This window comes from Cygnus olor, chromosome 5, assembly GCF_009769625.2.
Source record: "Cygnus olor isolate bCygOlo1 chromosome 5, bCygOlo1.pri.v2, whole genome shotgun sequence".
Lineage (NCBI taxonomy): Eukaryota > Metazoa > Chordata > Aves > Anseriformes > Anatidae > Cygnus > Cygnus olor.
The window spans coordinates 6,296,606-6,317,730 of NC_049173.1; the positions used below are offsets into that span (position 1 = coordinate 6,296,606).

The 21,125-nt window shown below is 43.2% G+C and overlaps 1 protein-coding gene across 2 annotated transcripts in view; it reads left to right on the forward strand.

The window, feature by feature from the left end:
• The window catches only part of MNAT1 (MNAT1 component of CDK activating kinase), a 124,589-nt gene that overhangs the window by 11,983 nt on the left and 91,481 nt on the right, over positions 1-21,125 (forward strand). The window contains exon 1 of one of the 2 annotated variants that reach the window (XM_040560556.1): positions 6,706-6,731. The exons of the other annotated variant lie outside the window; for it this stretch is intronic. Within the exon in view, the coding sequence (XP_040416490.1) occupies positions 6,721-6,731 (11 nt within the window). The 5' untranslated portion in view covers positions 6,706-6,720. Of the gene's footprint in view, positions 1-6,705; positions 6,732-21,125 lie in introns of those variants that run through there. 2 annotated transcript variants of the gene reach the window in all.

The window sequence follows — 21,125 nt, forward strand, 5'->3', positions numbered from 1 at the left end:
CTCATGGTGATTTTGGAGGAGGTCAGTTACTTAATGCTCGCTCTGCATGCCAAGCAAAACTGGAGAGAAGGGAAAGAGTAAACTTGTCGAAGCAGGATTTGAACGGGGGCCGCTATAAACAAGGGCCGAGGATAAAATGGCGTTGTCTGCACACACGTCAGTTGAGCGTCGCCTACCCAGAGGGCTGAAAGAGGTCCTGCCAAATTGGGAAGAGCAGCCCTGCACCTCAGCTCCTGGCAGGCCGAGCGCGTAGCTCCGAGGGAAGAAAGGCAGTGCCCAGGCCGACTGCCGTGCGGGTGTGTTGGAGGAACGGCACCGAGGCCTGGAGGGGTTGGTAAGGTGAGTGGGAGTGAGCGGAGTTGGGGCACAGGGCCACAGCCTGGGTGCCCACCTCCTTCCGAAGGGGGAAGTTCATCTCGGAGCGCCGACCGCAAGAGGGATCAGGCTTCAGTTCTCGCTTCTGAAGTGGGATTTGTATGGCTTGGTTATGGGTGACGCAGGGAGACTTTAATTGTCTGACTTATTTACGGTAGCCTTAGAGTTAAGTAGGTCGGCTGGTGTCTAGTTTACATTCTCTGTCACTGACCTTTCTCTTGGTTTCAGTCTTCGCAGCAAAACTAAGGCTGTATTGCTTTGGGTACAGTCTTACGTTTCTACTTGCAAAGCAGTTGTTATTTATTAGGTAAGACTTCACTTCCCAAACTCTCGTCACATCTTGAAGTGGATAGTTCAAAAAGACATCTGCATCATTAGGTGAGAACCCACACAGAGTCTGTGTTTTCTACGAGCTGGATCATTCAGATCCCCTTTCTGGTGTTCTACCCATTCTCTCGTTCTTGAGCATCAATTACATAATTGGCAAACATCTACGAGGTCAATGCTGATCTGAAAGTAATCAATCATTGAACGTAATGGACCACAATCACTTTGTCTGACACCTAATTAGTCTGATATTTTATTTTAAAATCACGTGGTTCTTACTGATAGTAAAAAGATGCAAAGTTGCCCGGAGGAGAATTGCCCCAACGTGGTTCTTTTTACCCCGCGTCCTTCCTTCACGAATATAGAAGCAGCTCCATCATTGAAAATTTAATGAAGCTTTCATCGATACAGCGCAGTGCCTCCACATTCTCTGAAACGTATTCATATTTAATGAGCTTCTAATCCTAATTTCAGGTAACAGGAACAGCTGAATATAACCATAAATCTGATTTGTTTGCGAACAGCACGTCCCGTGTCACTTACAGTTTGTAAGGTAGCCATTGATGACCGGCGTGGTAAAGCATGGGAGCTGGCGTACGTCTCCGCGTCAAACAGCTGCTGTTTCAGTTGGCTTTTGGCTACGTTTGGTAGCTGGCTTAAAATGTTTTGTTTCAGACTTCTATTTTTTTCATAAAAAACAGCCCGAGGAAACAGAAGCAGTGACCTTAAAGCAATGAGGCTGTTGTCTGAGTGACATTTCTAAGTATTTCTGCTGCGTGGTGGTTTTTTTTTTTTTTCCCTTAGCCAGCCTAAGGTTGGTTTCTTAGTTAAAAAGTACAATAATGGGAAAATTTTCTTGTATGTGTGGGACAGCTGGTAATACAGAGCAAAATATAGAATTGTGTATAATTAATTACAGAAGATGGAAATAGTCTAGGAATAACTGTGAAAACATCCTACTGCCCTCTGGACAGTCTCAGAGAAGATTTCTGTGAAGCATCAGATAATGCTGCTTCGCCCAGCCCAGCCTAGCAGCCCAACAGGGCTTGTTTTGCTCGCTGGGAGTGGATCATAACGTTGAAAAGATGGTATTGTTTACCAAATTTTATGCAATAACAACACCTATGAATGCATAATTACATTTTCAATTAGAATAGGAAAACATTAACACTAACGCGCTGTTCTGATGACGTGCAAATACTTTATTGGTCTATCTGCATTATTTTAATTTATGGTCCTTTTATTGGTTCTCATAATCATAATTGACGTTTATCCATTAATATTTAATTTGTGTTTTGGAGGTTAATTGCAGAAAAAGGCCATATATAACGTGATGCCATTGAATATAGAAACATAAAATTTAATAACCAGAACCATTCTCCACTACGTATAGTACATATAATAATACAAAAGGCAATGTAGAGAATGGTATTTGCTCCACCCCCTTTCCCAGCAGTATGTGATTTTATATTTAATCTAGTAAAGTGTTTTTGTTTTATTTTAACTAATCTTGATTATTTTAATACCAAGATAAATTTATGCTTGCATAGCATATATTAGTGTCCTGATTGCTTTTGGCTATTCATATTTTCTTGCATTAATTTACTCAGTGCATTACGCTATCAGGGCTAATCAGGATGTTCTCCCACATTTTTTTAATCCAACATTTAACGCGTCTTTTAGTGGCCTTGCAGGTGGAACAGGACAGTGTCTGCTGAGCGTGTTACGTGGATATTCTCTGTGTCAGGTATGTGTAGCAGCCCCAGGATTCTCTTCAGCCTTTAGCAAGACTTTACACCTGACCTTCGTGGCTTCTCCACAGAGAGGACCGAGAGGAGTTGTCAGGCCGGTATCTCTTGGTAGGTGCAGCTCTGGGGCCGGTGTCCTCGCAGCTGCCAGAGCACGGGCTCACCAGGAGCCTCTGAGCAGTCACCCGCAGCCGGCGAGGATGGCTTCTGGCTCCTCAGCCAGCTCTGTCCTGCCGTGCTTTAAGCCCTTGCCAGGGGAAGCTGCAGCAAATGCGCTGCAGCCTGCAGTCCCTGCAGTCCCTGGCCCTGGTGGTTTCCTGGTCCCTCGAGCACATCCCTGCAAGAATATGGCTTTTTCACCTTCTGAATTCTGCCCTACCTGATTTTTAAGGCTTTGAGATTCTGTCCCTAATAGAAGAGATCTGGTATGGGCAAGTAAATCTGATGTCTCGTGAAGCAGGAAAGTGAAATCACTTGCTGTACCTCATCTGCTTTAGGCGTTTAATGGAGCTGCTGGGCAACATCACATATGTATCAACGGTGGACACTTCCACTGCATATAGATTTGTGTTTCTTGAATTTATCATGGCTAATTTAAAAAAAAATACAAATTCCTAGTGAAAATTCTTGTTTCCTAGCTGTGCAGAAGACGGTAGGACAGAGGAAAGAACTGCATAACAAGACTTGTTTCAGAAGCTGGGCTCAGATCATCAGGTGCTTGAATGTCAGCGTAGTCCCACTTGTGCAGATATTCCATAGGAAGAATGAGACTCCTCATGTGACAATGACTTTCATGATCAAAGCCATACTATTTATTTTCACTTTTTAAAAGTGTGCATCAGTTTTTCTGATGGTCACACTTCTGTTAAATTGTTTACTTAATGCAGTTTGCTGCTATCAACTTCTCTTAAATAAGTAATTTGTCTTAACAGAGTCACTTTTTGTGTTTGGCTTGGACTATTAACACTGGAGAGTGAAGGTGATTGAGATAGACAGGTTGGTTTTTATTTAAATAAAAAAAAATTATATTACCAGCTCAAAGTTCTTAAATGACTCTCTCACATCTCCACTTGAGTGACACCAGATATTTTAGTTGCCAGTCTGAAGCACGATCGCTTTTGTCTGGGTCAACTTTTTACTAGGGTCTGTAACAAATGCACTAATGCAACTTAATTTCATGATGAGAAAAGTGTTTTTTTTTTCTTTTTCCAAATTTGGAGGAACGTCTTTAGTAAAACTAATATTTACTTTCCTAATTTCTGCAGGCTTTTTTCAGGTGCTTTAAAGTTGATTTGAGTGCTTTTGCCTGGAGTATCTTGAGGTATATAAAAACTGTACACAAAAGCTACATTCCATGTTTTGTTACTGAGTTTTGCTCTCAGAAGTTAGAAAATGCCAGAAAAAGGTTTCCTTGTTCAGTTTTAGCTGGCTCCCCTGTGTGTACGATAACACGATTACTCGCCTAGAACGCTATTTTTCATCTTGCAAGGACTTGTCTTGTACCGTATTCAGAGAACATTTTCATCTTTATTTGATGAACCAGTTACTTACTGGACATTATCGAGCAGCTGTAATGAATAACAGACTCATTAATTTCTTCCTTTTTTATGGTGCTAAATGACTCGGGATACAAACCCTTCTGTGCCTGTGTATTTGTCCTGCGATGTAAAAGTGTACGTAACTGATGAGAGGAATAATCAAGATTTTGCAGGGATCTCTACATTTCAGAAGTGTGCTGTAAGGGGAATGTCAGAACTTCTGCCAGCTACCCTTTGTTTTCAAACAACCTGCTTCCACAGCAAACAAAAATAGCCATTTGAGAGCCTTGTAATGAAAAGTGTTAAACTTAGTCTGTGCCGATCCTCTGAGCAGCAATCAGGCATTCCAGAAAAGGTATTTGCGTTTGTTAAGGTAATTATATTTCACCTTTGCCCTGCAGTATAGTTTTGGAGTTTTTTAAGGGTTTTATTTTGCGTTACAGCCTTGAGCTCAGATGACTGGTGAGTTGAATAACCCAGTGTTTGGGCAGCTAACCCACAGAATCATCTCAGTGCTACTACATGATATTAAAACTGAAGTTTTGGTCCTGGAGGAAGGGAAACCGCGTATAAAAAGAAACAGCAGAGTTTAAAAAAGAATGGGGTTACTGGGGGCATGGTATCTCTTTTTTTTGCCCCCATTCTTTCATTTTTTCTGTTGTGCTTTATGTCCCAGTTCCCCAAACAGCTGTATCAGCACGCCCGAGAGGCAGCAAGCTGTGATGCCAGTGCAGGTACAGGGAGGAAATGGGGATAAGCAGCATCGAGGACGCTACCAGAAAAAACCTGCAGCGTGGCCACCCCCCCGGGTATCTTTTCTGTGGGTCCTTTATGTTTTCTGAGATGCTTTGGCAGACCTGCTCCTTTGTGTGCAGGTTTTGTCTCGGCATTTTTAAACTGAATCATGAACGGAGAGGTTGCGCCTTGCCAAGCGTCTGCGATCCTGCCGTTTGAGTGGTATCGTCCCTGCTTGCCCTTGGCTTCTAGAAGGTACAAGCTTTGTGACTGGCTTCGTTAGCGTAAAATATTTTTATGCTTTGTACACGAAGACATCATTGGCCATGCCATGTGTGAAGGTGACAGGGAGAAAGAAGATGAGCGGTGGCTTGGTAAAAACAAGAAATGACTGGCCACATGTGCTGACTTCCCGTTGAGTCTTCATGGTAGCCCCAGCTAATTGCAGTCCAGATGTCCCCAGTGTCACATGGCTGGCCCAATCCACGTGTTTTTACCTCCTTTTTGACATTGAATGGTGAGCCAGTTAGGGAGGTGATCCAGCTTAGGGTCTTCAGCTGTTTTCAACTGGATTAGCTCCTTGTACTGCTCCCAGGCAGCTGTGCTGTTTTGGGAGCACAGATTTAAAAGCAGAATAAGTTACTGTGGGGCTAGACCATACCTTGCAATTGTGTAGCCATATGCAGTGCTGGCAAAAATAAATAAATACATCTCTATATGCGATGCTCACATGCTTCATAGTTGCTGGTTTCAGCAGTGTGCCAGGAGAATGGTTGTCCTCATAGCAGTCGTACAGCATAAAGTAGCCACGGAGGTATGTGGCAGCCATGCAGAAAAAACCTTTGATCTTGGATGATCCCACGCAATTTCCCCAATACATACTGAGGGAGTTAATGTGTTTGCTTTACTTGACAGCCTGAGCATGCAGAGGCTCCGTTTCTCTTTTGCTCGAACACCGTATAGCTTGGATTTGGATTTAGCTTAAACAAATCACAAGGAACTGTCTCTTCATATTACGTAAAGTTTATGTTCCTGAGAATAAAAGGATCACTTGTGGATTACTAGAAGTGCTGCAATTTGAAAAGAGCTGTGCTGGGGAGGATACAGCTTTTCTCCTTGAGGTGGGACGAGAGTTTTCAGGTCTCTTTGTAGTCCTTTCAAAGCTCGGGCAGGGGGATTCGGTTTACCCTGGCCTTCTAGGATTGTCACTGGTGTGAATGAGGTGCTTGCAGGAGGTGCTGCTCAGGAGGATGATCACTGCACAACCCATACTTCATGTGAGTGATGATTTTCATTTTGTGTATTTTTCTTCTATATGTAAGTGGAAGTGAAGGCGATGCAAAGCAAAATGTGTTTTGATGGTGCTGGGAATGACCACGAAGCAAGCTTGATGTTTGCTGCATCATAACTGTCATCACCAAGCATTATTTTTGCTTGCTTTTCTAAAGCAGCTTTCACATTGGTAGTAGCCAAAAAAAACTTTGCAGCCCCAGCTCATGATAGTTCTGCACAGGGAAAGGAAATGTCCTCGAGTTAGCTGTAGTCTGAAAAGCAAACAACTTTGAGGATAAAATGTGAACAAAAAAAGCACGGTTTCATCACGACTTGCTTAACACAGTGTCTCATACTAAAGTGCTTGCTCTGTTTAATGCGTTGTTTTTTCAGGAGTTGCAGGGTGGGATGGGGAACAAAATTGGTGTTAGAGCTTCCTGGAGTGTGAGTTTAAGCAATTGCATTTGTGGGTCTTAATCTCCGTGCTGTTCTTTTTTACCCTTGGATTAGAGTAGGTGGGTTGGTGCCGGGGAACATTTGTGCCGTATGAAAGCTCGTGTCTGTAGGTCCGTCTGTGCCTCAGCCTGGGAAGTCATCCCGCAGCTTTTGTCTGCCCTGCGCGCAGGTGGAGAGAAGGAGGTGGAGAAGTCACGCTCCCATCGGCCTCCTGAAAGCACTTTGTGTCCCTGGAGTGCCAAACTTGGGGTCTCTTCAGAGGATAATAGATGCCATGCAGGTGAGTCAGCCTTTTGTGCTTGAGGTCCAGGTGCTTGACTTATTTTCAAGTTGGCATGCTCGGACACACTCTGGCATTCAGCGCGTTTGTAAACACTCCTGCTAGCTGAGGAAGGCTTTTGTCTTCTAACCGGTTTTCCTTAACGCTCTGGGAGTGACCGGCTTGACGCATTTTCCCCAGGTGGCATCAGCAGCCTGTGAAATACACAGGAAGCTTTCTGCAGCAGGGTGATCCTCAGGTAGGGCAGGCAAGGGTGAGCGTCTTTGGGCAGGGTACCAAAAACACAAATATGTATCCTTGAGGCCCCAGGACAGGCAATGAAAGGCTCCATGTCTCCAACCAGGTCTTTGGGCCGTGCGGTTCTTTTCCTTGTTTCTGCTCTCTGTGAATTTAATGGTCACTCCTCCAGCACGGCAGACAGATGATACTTTTTGTTTCCCTGGTGGTGGAAAGGCCCCTGCTAGTGGAACAGAGCAGAGCTGTAGCCTTTTGTGCTGAGTTTTACGTCAAGTTTGGGCTCTCGTTTCTCTGAGAGAGTGCTCAAGTTTCCCTTTAATAATCTGTTACTCCTTTATAGTCTTTCTTTTTGAACAAGAACTCAGGAATATTTATTTCTGTAGCAAAGAACCAGTGAGAAGTAGTTCCCGACCAGTTTTCCACAATATCTGGTGTAAGTATGGCCTTGCTGCTAGGGTTAATAAGAATCTTCTCAGGTGTCTGGATCTGTTTTTTTGATTTTTCTCCTTTCTGGGTAGTAGATGTTTGTGTGTTGTCAGTAGGCCCTTGTCTTGGAGGGCCTGATCTTGTGAATGGTAATGAACAGAGTGGTTTTGTGCGCTGATGATGCCTGTGGGAATGTTCCAATGAGAAGTATGGAGCCGAGTCCAAAACGTCTTTGAAGCCCACCAGATATTGAGGTTTTGCTTCCCTGCCTTCCTTGACCTCCATTCCCAGCGGGCTGTGAAGCAAGCTCTCCTCTCCAGGAGTAGTTGCCTGGAGGATTGGACCTTTTTTTTTTTTCCCTATAGTAAAAAAGACCTGAACATATTCAACTTTTGACATGTTATGTCTGAAAAAAAGTAAGTTACAAAGTGTGTATAGGCTGTAAACGGTTGCGCAGCCAGTGGTGAGGCATTGAGTTTTAACATGCCTCTCGAGTGGGTACCCTGGGGATGGAAAAAGTGACTTAATTGTATATTGTCAAAAACAAAGAGCAACTTTTGGTATGGTCATTTAATGGACCATTTAGCTTCACTTGAAACTGGTTTTGCTAAAAGCTGCCGTGCAGGAGTCACACGGGTTTGCCTTTCAGTGTCAACTGTTTGCTGTGTAGGTGGGGGCACGGTGCAGGTGCTGGTGACAGTTTGCTCTGTTTGACTCTGTGCCCAGAGTGAGAAATGACTGCCTCGCTAGCAGAACCAAAACATACCATTATCTTATTAGTGCATTCACTTCTTTAGGCAATTACAGTTAAGCTACCTTTATTATGCGCATTCCCACAGTTTTAACACTTTATCGGTTAAAGCCTAGGAGTGAGGCTTAATTCCACCCTCGGAGTCTTGATAAGAGTTCAGCGTGATTGCATCCGAGTGACTTCGGGGGACTGGCCCGAGAAGTGAGTGTGAGAATCGGTATTGTCAGGTCTTGGACCACACGGAGGGGCCGCCAGGAGATGCCCTTTCTGCGCTTCGTGTTGGAGAAGGTCCTTCTTCCACGTGAGCACGTTCAGATCAAAGGTGGAGATTGATCGTCTTGGTGTTCAGGTGCATTACATTTACATAAGGGCTGATCAGCAAGGATATTCCCTCCCTGCCCCATATTTCTAGTAAGAACTACAGAAAATCAGCATTAAAGAAAACGCTGTATTTCGCAGGTGGCTCAGTTCCATCATTTGAAAGTTTTGCAGCCAACTGCTTGGCAGTTCTGCAGACTATGACACAAATTGCTATCAGAGATGATATTTTTGGGAGGGAGTATTTTTTATGAGTAAGCATATACCTCCTTAAACCACCTGAGTTATGCGTTCTATTTTTAATACAACATAGTTCTGAAGACTCAGCATGTCAGGATGGTGGTGATAGGGCATGAAGCATAAGGTGACACATGAAGGCCTAAAAGGGGGAAAAAGAAGGGAGAACCTTTTGTACGCTGTAGGATCACCAAATTCACTTACACGTGTATTTTTGTTCTAATGACCACATCAATCCCTGACGGCAGGGTTGCAGTTTTGGCGTACCCCCCTCCAGCCTCCCAGGTAGGTAGATGACGAAGAGAAGGTGGTAGTGGGAGGACAGCGGGTAATGGTTATGCTTCGCCAGTACAAACAGAGGTGTGTTGCTTCCTGTATCGAGGTCGGCCGCTCTGGCAATGTGGCCTGCTCTCTGAATTTTCACGACCCAACCGTAGCGTGTTTTTCACTGGGGAATTTTGTTCGACTGGTTAATCCGTGCGTCGGATTCAGGGCATGCTGCAGTGGGTGTCACCAAACTTGTTTTACAGGGTTTTCCAACAAAAACATCCAGGGTGGTGTTTCCTGCCCTCCGTAGGCCGATGCCCTGCGGAGGCAGGAGGCTGCTTGCGGCTGCTTTTCCAATCCTGCCCTTGCGCAATGGCACCGGCGGTCACCAGCTGCAGCCCCTGCCTGCGGCTCTTGGCTTCTTCTCAGCGCTTGGCTGCTGGCTGCACGATGGCTCGTAGCCCACGTGTCGCCTTCGGTATCCACAACCTCCAGCTTTCTCATGTTTGGATCCCTTTGGCTTACGTCCTTTGTGGAAGTAGGTAAGATGATCGCCCTGCGGGGAGCGTCAAAGTGTTTCTTGGGGGAAATACTGGTGAAGGGTAGAAGGCCTTATGCCTCTAGCCGAAATGGTGCCTGGGGTTCTGAGGGGTGGATGCAGCTTGGATGGGCATTTAGATGGAAGTGGTGATGTTAAGGATGTGGGTTAGTTTCAAGGGGATCATTTCAGGGACAGGAATATGATATAGAGGAACAACCTCACTCAGCTGTTCTGAAAAGTAGTCCCAAGGTCCTTGTGGAAGGAGCCTTGTTTGCCCAGCTTGTCCCTGTGGGACATTAATGGCTGTTGGTGCATAAAGCTTGCAGGATTGAGCCCAATAACTCACAGTAATATGTAATTCCCCAAAATGACGATAGTGAATAATTCAGTCTGGGATCTCCTTAGAGATTTAATAGTCAAGAAAACTTTGTTTTGTGTGTACAAAGTCTGCTTTGGCCAAGAAGGTTGAAGACAGTCGATGTTAAGTGGGCACCTCCACAGTGTTAGAAACTGAAGGGGTCCTATGTTTTCTGAACAACTTACCCTTTGGGTTTTGGGGTTTTTGTACTGGGTCACCCAGACTGATGGTCACCCTGGAATTTAGGGTGGCTGTTGCTTTCTTGGAGGGTCTGCAGAATCAAAAATTCCCTGGTGAAGTAGTTATTTTGATTTGGGGTTGGGGAGGTGGAAGAAATAAACTTATCAACTTCTATGTAAGATTATTATTTAAATATGTCCAGGAGCATACAAACAAAAAACAGAACAAAAAAAACCAACCAAACATAAAATTCTGTGTTCAGAGGCTTTCAGTCTTTTTAGGGGTGCATGCACAAGGGTATACTCCCCTGATGTGTTTTTAATTTGCTTTTAGTACTGCTAGATAATACCAAGCTATTATTGCATGGTTTCTATGGATAAGGAAATACTAGTCCCTGTTTGTCAGACCAGAAACAATGTTTTTAACACAGCTGTGGTGACCCTAATACAACAGCGCTTTTGAGTAGGTGCACAGGTCTCGTGTAATTACAGAGCAGCGTGGTGTTTATGAGAGAACCTGCAGCATTGTCGAGTGCTTCTCAGCTGATGTTTGGGTAAAACAGGTAGGCTCAAATATTGTCCAGAACTGATCATCTGTGTCTTGGGATTGTTGTTTCCTTCTTTGCGGCTGTAGCCTGGGATAACGGTGGGTTTGGGTTGGCTGTGTATTTCAGCTGCCTTCGAAAATGGTGCCGTGTGAAGTGTGAATGGAAATTTTGAGAACTTTTTTTTCAGTTGATGTTACACAGATTGGAACGTACAAAAATATTGTGCAAAATGAGTATTTTTGCAAAATGGGCCAGCTCTACAGAGGGTGGCAGGTGGGGTTTATGCTAAAACAGACACCTAAAAATACTTCTTCCAAGCTATTTCTGTGCACGCTAAGAGCCACACACAAGCGCCCAGTGGATCTGTGCTCTGAGTTTGGTGCTTGTGCATGGCAGGAGCTCCGTGTAATAAAGAACAGATTTGTGGATATTTATCTTACTTCAAATTGCTGATGAAAATTCAAATGTGATCAGCTTATGAATGTGGGGATTCAGCCGTGCGTCTTCCTCCGTGTACCCTGTGTCTCTTGTCCAAATGCCTGCATCCACTGCTGAATAACAACACCGGGCTGTTCTGATCTGTGTGGCTCGTGGCATAACGGGTGCAGATATAAATACAAACAAGAATATAATATACCTTGATAAAATAGATTATTAGTATTTTTTTTTTGCTTTTGCCTCTTTGATCATCCGTATGTTGTCTTGCTTCTTGTTCCCATATTGTGCAACCAACTCTCTTCATCTCTGCCCCTCAAGCAAGGGGATAGACGCATAGCACAAATTTTAACCATGATTAAATAGTCTGAAACGTGCTGAAACTTCGGAAGAACAGTTTGTGTTACCTCTTTGGCAAGTAATGTATTTGCTTACTTTGAGTCCTGTTTGATAACCTTTGAAGTTACCTCCAGCTTCACTGGAATAGGGCTGGGTTTTTATTCCCTACAATCTGTAGGAAATGGTTGAGATGCCAGCGTAGCTAACGAAGGTCTGACACGTCCTCCTTATTTTTGTTTAATACCTTCCTCTAGAAGTAGTTGCACTGAGTGTGACCGTAAGACTTAATTTCAGAAAGTTTGAGTAATGTTCACCAACTTATATTAAAATAGCAATATGTAGTATGTTTTAAAATAGCAGTTGCTGTTTATTTTTAAGCTCAAGGAAAAAAGTTTTTTTGAGTGATTAAATTTACAATGCAAAAAAAAATGCTTCCTCCCAGGCTTTAAGTAGGTCAGGATCAATTGCAGCCTGACCTGCTCAATGGCCAGCGTGGGATGTGGGGGAGGAGGTTTTGGTGGGCTTTCCTTTCTCCTTTTTTTTAATAAGTCAAAATATATTTGGTTTTGAGACTTGTTCCACTGGCCACATGTTGTATTTTGTAGGGTATTTCAAGACATCCCTGAAATATTTATCGTGCTGCGTCCCACTAAGAATGTAATCTTAAGGTCTCCACTGTTTACGAAGCACAGTCTATATTTTATCTCATGCTGAGTCAAGATGTGATAATGGTTGTTTAGGGATTATGTGAAAATGGAGTGAGGAATGACCCTTAAAAATTGGTAGGAAGTAGGAGATTCCCAGATGAGACTAGGGAGCGGGGGAGCTGTTGGAATTGCTACTGTGGGGATTTTCTCAAGAGTATTTCCTTTGCAGGTATACTGAGGGAAATGAGGATCAGTGAGATAAAGAAGCTTTGTGAAAAAAATGCACTAAGATCTGTTTGGTTACAGAAACTAAAAGCAAGCCTGGAACTCAGTATGTGTAGGGCCCTTGGATGCTAATACCAGGAGCTCCTGCAGTGTCACCTCTCCTAAATAAGTGACCTGTTGCAACAGGAGAATGCCTTACTTGGTTTGGGGTTCATACTTTACATCTCCTTCAACTATTTTAGGTTACACAAAAGTATACGTATATTTGCCAAAAGCCTGGCGCTGGGTTGCAGAGCTCTCTGTGTGGCCTGTGGCCCTTTTGGGGCAGACGTTCTGCAGGTTTCCCCGGACTGTCAAGTGCCTGGCTGCGTGAAAATGCAGGCAGTGACCCCAGTGGTCCCTTTCAGCCCTGTTTGTCTGTGTGATTATTTTGAAGTGAATTGGTTCAGCAAGCCATGAATTGTTAGATTTATTTTTAATTTTTTGATACGAATCTGGCATGTCAAAGATTACCTCTTACCCTTTATGTCTGCATTTTCAAAAACGGAAATAAACTTTTCACTGTTTGCAAATGATTTTTTTTCTTTTTAATGCTTATCTTTTATTTTAAAAGATACTTGCCCAGGCTTCTGTCTTCAAGGATTAAATCTGAATGTGGATGCAAGATGGCAATAAAATGTTCTTGAGTCTTTCTTTTGATGAGCTTTTTGCAGTTTAATGTTAACAATAATTTAGAGTCAGCTCTGTGAGGTATTTAAGGACTGAGCAGAGATCATTCTTCCTTCCCTGACATTCAGCTGTTCACACTGTTTTAGTAAAGGCAACAGAGATTTAGCAAGCTGTTCTGTACAGTGCTTTAGGTCAGGAAATTAAGAATGGCTGAATCAATTGAAATTCCAGTAGGGAATTAGGATATGATGTAAAGCTACCTACACCTGTCAGGGAAACCTGAGTGCTGTCTACAACAAAAATACTGCCGAGTCCTTACTATTCAAAGGCTGCTGGGGCCTTCGGTCTGCCTCACTGCCAGCAGCTTGGGAAGCAGTTTGCTCACTAAGGCCGCGTTGGACTGATGCTAAAGAAGGAATGACAACTTGTTGAATCACGACCACCACTTTTTGCTGCAGAGATGTCATCCCTCTAAACTTGTTTTACTTGTGAGCTAAGCCATGTCACAGCACAAGGTGTACAGAAATATGCATCAGTTAATACATACTTTCTACCAGAGATTCTTTTTAATATGCTAATAGAGTAGATATCCATATTATGTACATATTAAATTGCACATGCTATCTGAAAAAAGACAAACTGGGAATGCTTATTCTTTAGTTTTCTTCTGTGCTATTGTATCAGCTGTTAAGGTCAGACAAACAGAAAGGTATGATGAAAAGATGAAAAAGTTGACCCAAGTGAATAAAATTTGGATCTCGAAAACATACGTGTATTGTGTTTTATGCCAGATAAGATAAATTAACTGGTTTTCAGTAGAAGAACAGGAACCTGTGTAATTTAAGAAAGAGATTTTCTTAAGATTTAAGATTGAGCGTTAAGAATTATTTCTGTTACGAGCAGAAGGAGCAGATGCTAGAACATCTGTGCCATGCACGCCGTTGTTTTGGAAGAGAAATAAATTCAGTATGCAAAGATGCATGTAATATATCTATCTTCACCAAAATTAGCTTTTTAAAATCCTTTTTTATTTTTCTTCTTCAGTCATTATTCTCTCTCGCTTTCAGGATTCAGAACAAGCTGCGAGGAACATAGATAGGAGTGGAAGACCCCTTCTTGGCTATCCAGTTACCTTTTGAAGACATCCAGATCAAAAAGTTTTCCTCATGAGCTTATTAAACTTCATTATGAAACTGATTTTTTGCCCTGCTGCTCCTATTGCAGGTGGTTCCACACTTACTGTTGTGGCTGGTTAAAAACTACAATTTCCAGTATGAATTTGTATGCTACTGGTTAGAGCTGTCAGTTTCGGTTTAAGTACCTTTTCTGTTCTTTCTGCTCCGATAAGCCTATCTTCCCAAGCTTGTGATCATCCTGGTTGCTCTTTTCTGCATTTCCAGGCTGAGCTCATCTGTCTTGAGTGTGAGTGACCAGCCCTGCAAATGTGATTTCAGTTGAAGTCTCATCAGATCCTGGTGGTAACCGTCTGTCTGATAGCAGTAGTTGTTCAGATGCATCCTTGGGTTGCACATGCCTTTTCCTGGCTGCTTTGCGCTGCGGAGGGACCATAAGCTAATATTTAATTAGTGTACTGAGGTGCCTTGCCTGCTTCTTGGTACTTTTTAAATGATGAGCTCGCAGTAGCTTTGTCACTTTTTTCACATTTGAATTTTTGTTCGGTTGCATTGCCTTCAGTTTCTGCTGTGGAGGTACTTGCCTGTAAAGTGATCTTGTATCCATTGTTTAAGATATACTAAAATAATTACATGCTTTTTGGCTCTTTTATTTTTAGCAATTCTGAAGAATAGTTCTAATCCTTTGTCTGCTACTGCACCTGTTCTTCTTGTATGGCTTGTTGTAACCGCGCTTTGTCACCCTTCTGGAGGTGGGGTGATCAGGTGGCTTAGGGTACCCTGAAATCATGAAGGACACTTTTGGGTTGTGTTCTGTCTCCTCATACTTCTGGATCAAGCTGAAATAACATCATAAAAGTTTTGTAAGAATGAAGGGAAGGACAAAATTTAGTAAACAATGTTGTGTGTTCTTGAGTTCAGAGCTTGGGAAGAGAGGACCAGCTCTTTGTGCTGTCCCACCAAGAGGCTCTCCCTGTAACTTAGTTCTGGGATCTTATTTGGCTTGAAAAGGCCTCCCTGGGGCCCCGGCTCTGCCGGGCACCTCCACAAGTTTGATTTGCTGTGGTTACCTGTGAAGGAGCCTTCTAGGGGAAGTATTTCTCTAAGGGTTGAGTTGTCTTCCCTCAGGTGATGTTCATGTCGCCCAGAGAGGTGGTGGGGCCTCCTCCTTGGAGAGCTTCTGAAGCCGCCTGTCTGTGGGCCTGGGCTCCCTGCTCTGGGTGGCCCTGCTGGAGCTGGGGTCAGACCAGGTGGACCCAGAGGTCCCTGCCAACCCCAACCAGTCTGTGATCCTGTGCTGGACACTGGGGCGGGTCTTTTATTCCCAGAGGATGCGATCCCACGTCGGCCTACGCCACTGATGGCTGCCCGCTGTGGCGCTGCCCTCTCTCTGGTGCTGGTGCTCCTGTCATGGGCATGTCCGCAGTTAGGGGACCCACTGTTGTCAAAACCATGTCAAAACCACCCCTGTGTTAACGCTGTGGCAGAAGCGGCCTGAATGGGATTGTTGTTTGTGGGATGCTCTTGCCTGTTTGAAGGGTGCAAGAAGTCTGGCAGCCGGGCTTGCTGGGTCCTGCTGTTCACTCGAGGGCTCTCCTGGTTCTGCTTCCAGATGGGATCTGCGAAGCTACTGAGGAACATGGCACTGCTCACAGCGCCTGGCCGTGCTGCTGGGCACCTCGCTGCATCGCCTGGTGCTGCACACAGCCCCTCTTCTCTTCAAGCTTCAGCTTCCCGAACGAGCGATCCTTAAATGTGTCTGGCTCTCAAGGCTCCGTGGCAGCAGTGGGATGTGCTCGCTGCTCTGACTGGGATTTTGTATTTGGCAACACGCCGCTTAAGCGTTCTCACCCTCATTGCTCGTTCCTACATTCACTTTGCCCTTTGCTATGTGCTGGTGTAAGCATTTGTGAACTATGTGGTGAACCAAATGGGAGAGTTCGTCTGGCAGGAAAATAACCCAGCGACTAACCATGTGGCTGCACAAATGTTTGTTTCTGCCCCGTAGGAGACGACAGCAAGGGAAGGAGGTCGTACAACGGTGTGAAGGGAGATGAGAGCAGCAGCAGCTTTGGCACTAGTGCTGGCTTAACCTGTATAAATACAATTTTGGTTTTCCTAGGCTGAATATACAAGCCCGAGGCTGCTAAGACTTTTGCTACTTGTGCGAATGGGAGCTGATGTCCGACCTCTTGTTTGGTCACTCATTTCCAACTGAAATGAATGACACTGTTTACCTAAAATTATTTACCTGCAAGGGAATAGTTGACTTCCTTGTATCATAAAACACGATGTGTGCTGGAGCTAGCATGCAGCGCTTTCATGACAGGTTGTGCTTTCTCAGTCTTTTCAAACCAAGCAAACTTCATGGTTCTTCCTTACATACAGCTCTTGGTGCCCTGGCAATGTTTCCAGTGCTGTCTGGAACATGGAAGAAGTAGCTATTGTTCCAATAGACTGCTCTTTTTACCTTTTTAAGTGTGTGTACATGCACCCACAGTGTCTCTCTGTGTTTGAATGGATTAAGGAAAGGGGACTGTGTACTTTTATGCTTAGGGTGAAATAGAAGGCAGTGCTCTTGGCAGAAATTTGGCTTGATTCCTCCTGAAGGCTGAGTGAGATGAGCCAACATACGCAGATCATTCAACAGGTATGTCTACAAGAGATTGATAAAGGTTTTGATTTTGAGAGGTCGTCTTGATTTTGAGCTTTAAAAAAGCTTACATGCTTCCCATTGAGACCCCAAACCACCGCTGTCTTTGTGGAAGACCATGGTCATGTGCCTGGTTCTCTTCCAGATGTGTGTTTTATCAACTTTATCTCATTTCTGAGATTAGATGTGAAATGTGGGTAGTGTCTTGTGACAAGCCCTCAGTATTGTGGTCAGGATATCCCGTCATGCCATAAATACTGTTTAAATTTTTTTTCCCTTTTACCATACAGCCTTATTTCCTTGTCTTGATTCCACATGCCATTGTTGCACTGTAAAATGCATTGAAAGGACAGAACAGAAGGTAGAAACCTCAAGTGAAAGATTTGTCTTGACTATTTTGGGTCCCTAAAGCGTTTATTTTTCTGTTATCTGTGTTTTATTTTTTTTCACGTGTGATTTCTGGTATTTGCAGGTGTTTCATAAGACTGAGCAAGTGAATGCTCAAAATACTTGAGTTGACAAGGTCTGCAGGCTCTGGGGGCAGGTCAACCCACATAGTGGCGCACGCGTTTCTCCCAAGGTCACAAATGGATATGGGACTAGAATGGAGCAACGTGTCCTGTATGGAGTTTGGTGTGAGATCTTAGACTTGTTAACGATAAGTATGTTTGTCCTGTGTCTTGGGAGCCAATGAGCACCACTGAGCTGGACCACATCTGAAAAATGTGCAGTTCCTAAATTTAAGGCAGACGCAGAGAATTTTGTAATCATCTCCTAGGTTTAGGTGTGCTGTGGGCAGCTACAAATCCTGGAAGCTACCAAGCTTGATGGTTGTTGAGAACCTGAAAAACTTGCAAAGGTTCTTACTGAAAGAGAATAAAACAGAATAAAGGGGTTATTGACATAGCTGGATTATTATTTTAGCGCATGTGTTTGCCCAGTAGACTGTAATGGGCTTGAAGTAGTTATTCTGGTACATTGGGTAAATTTTCTATTGATTTTGGTATGCCTAGTCATTGTGAAAACTTATTTCTCAATGCCACACAGCTGCTCTTGAGTTGTCAAGAATTGGCCTGTCAAGCATTGGCCTGTCACTTCGACTCAATTGAGTTAAATGTGCCACAAGATATGTTTTTATTATTGTGTGCTTAATTGAGTATGCATTAGTACCTTGTGAAGAACCACTTTATTTAAATATCTGTAAAATATTTTCTATTTACTATCCATAGTTAATATCATAAAAGGTTTTTCTTTAATTTTTGAAGGGGCACTGAGGAAAAAGAAAAGGCTTGTGTACTGAGTGAGTTAAGTTTCAGCTTGCAGCAAAATCCTCTTGTCAAGTCCAAGACACTTGAAATGGTTTTGTAATGGAGATGTTGAAACACAATGGGTGGCGGGAATGTTTCTGTTTATTATTAATTCACTCAGTATGTCTTTTTTTGCTTTAAATGCCAGTCATTCAAGACTGTAGTTCAACCACTACCTGGTCTGCTTTCTTTCTGGTAAGTGCAGTTGAGATGTACTGGTCTGTAGTGTTTGCAGGATGGTCAGGGCATGTATATGGGTGTTTGGAAAACAGGGTTAACTGTGGCTGAGTGTCTTATGAATTTTTGAGATGTCTGGGTTCATTTAACCTCCTCCTTTCTGCAATATGGAGCAGAACTCGTCTGACAGAACAGAAATGAAACAAAAGTGTACCCGTGCATCCTTTTCCCAAAAGATATAAATAGTCTAAAGGAAAGATTGTATGCTTAGCAGCTTGGCAGATGATGCTGAGAACTGACATAATACAGATATAGACAGAGTACCGGAGCCTTTTTTTGGTTATGCTTTATTATTTAAAGGAGAAGCTAAGATCAGCTCTCTGGAGTCTAGGTATTTCTGAAAAAAAATGTAAATGTTAGCAAAGTGATCTCTGAGGTTTTGTCTTGCAGTGCATGTTACTGTGGGCTGAGCAGAGGGGAGCTGCAGACTGAAGATAGCTTATAAGCGGTGTTCTAAAAAAACTCATTTGTTGGTGGCTAGAATTGTGATTTCTGCCTGAAACCTGAAATGCCTTGCTGCTGTAACGAGCTGTAATCTCTAGATGGCACGTAAACTGCTTGTGAGAACTGCTCGTGTACTGGTTGAGGACATGGATCATGGATTCATGGATTTTCCGGCCAAATAAGGTTTTGAGAGCATTCGGAAGTTGTCTCCTTACAAGGTGAGAACAGCAAAATTCTCATTCTTAAGACTGCACAGAATCTGAACAGCAGAGGAAGGAGGGAGCAATGAGCATCTTCTCCAGGCTCCCTCTTGTGTTTTGTGGGCACGGAAGGGTAGAGATGGCCCAAAAGACTAGGGAGCTCCTTCAGCAAGTACTTTAATGAGGATTTCTAAATTCCTGAAGTTGAGCTGTGAAAAGAGACTTACTTTGCTCCCAGCTCCCTTCTCATCTGAGAGCTACTGGTCTCATAAGGTCCTTTGTTCCGAGGCTCTCAGAAGTGTTTGGCATCATCGCAGTCGTGCTTCTTTTTCCTCTGTTTGTGCTCCCTGTCCTGTAATGTGGAAGAAAGCAATTGCTTTCACTCAGATCCCATAGCTTCTTGGATCAGGGAGAGTTCATCACTGCTGCGTGCTCGAGGAAGAACCTGCCTTCTAGGATGTGCCTGTTGGTCCCTCAGCCTGGTTTTGGAAAACAAACCTGCAATGGCCAATTGCAAATAGTAGATGAACTCTTGGCTATGCAGCAGAAACCACCGTGGGTTATAAGTACTTGCTAAATGTACTGAAGGTTGTGAAATAAACAGGTTTGACAGCTGCTTGCTCCACGTTGGGCCATTCATACCCCAATTCAAGAATCTTTGTGCAAGACGCAGTTGTCTAGCCCAAGCTAAGCAAAAAGCCTGCGAATGTCCTTAGAAGCATCTTTGATTGAAAAATCGAGATGTCTTCCTACAGTAACCTTTCTTGTGTGTGTTTTCTATGTTTGTTTTTCATGTTCCCTATCTATAAATCAAGGATCGTTCCGATTCTGTAAGTAAATTTCCCTCTGACATCAGAACTGAGGAACAAGTGAAAACATATCTCTCTTGCTGATTCCGTCCCTTCCTTTTGTTTGTAGTTCAAGTCTTGGCTATACATTGAAGTCTGTATTATGTTTGTAATCTAAACTTTTCCACAGTAGAGAGGATCATTTATTTTGCCTGTTACTTTAAATAACAGAAACATCTTGGTTATAAAAGCTGGAAAAGAGGGTCTTAGGGATTCTAAATACTTGACTCTGTTTAATAATTGTATCTACTAAAAATAATCTTTGTAAAGAAGGGTAGTAACTCATTCTGTAATAATCCTAGTCAACAGCAAAAGCCATAAAGGTTTTTTTCTGAAATGATTAATGGTTGCATATCTAAGTCCTGCAAATTTGTGCTATGCTCAGCAGAATCTAAAATTTAAGAAAGGGTTATCTAGTTCTCCTGCTTGTGAAAATCTTCCTTTGTTTTGTTTGTTCTGTTGCCAGCCGAGCTAGAAAAGTGAGTGGGGCCATCAAGCTATGCTAATGTTGTGAGATGTTTTCATCTGTTCAGATGTCCAAGAGGCTTGATGCCTCGTCTCCCATCCTTCCTACATGAAGTCTGCGTGTGTGTGGGGTGAGGGAATGCAGATTTGGGCACAAATCTTTTATCCTTTGGAGGCACTTTGTCCAAAACACACATGAGGTTCCAGTAAGTGTAATTTAGTTGTTAAATATCTTATTTTTTCTGGAGAGGAACTTCTGCTTCTCTTCCGCAATGTATCAGAAGCATTTTTAGTAGGATCCTGAAGTCCTTGACCATTGAAGTGTATATAAGGCATGTAGGGCTATTTGAGCATTGGTGCTGCCGACCATCTAGATGCTTTATTACTTGTTTTCCTCAAAAATGTGGCGTTGTTGTAGACCGCTTAGGCTGAGCCATTCATTTAATATTTCATGGCGATGAAAAAGAAGAAAAAGACGGATCAAGCCAACGTCCACGGAAATGAAAGCGAGTGTACTGCTATTTATTGTCCTGCTGTGGAGGACCAGGAGACTTTATTCCTGGAGATGATGCGATTGCTTTTGTTGGTGACATTACTAATAGTCTTCCTCTGCTGTCTGCGTGTGAGTAACTCCTGGGGTATTTTTTTTGTTATCTTCACCTATTACCAGAATAAAAAGCTAAACCTAAAAGGTATTGAGATATTTTAGTGAATGTGTGAAATGAAACACAGGTCCCAGAGGCCGTACTATCTCTTCATGAAGACGAGAACCAGCGATTGGTGTTCAGATCTCATGTGAAGCTGTTCTCTTCAACCAGTTGTATGAAGTTTTGACCAAATGTGTAGACTGATTTTTAAGCAAGAACACTTGTAACACAGATGCATACCATGTATATAAACATGTATATGTGTATAAATAAAAAAAAATCA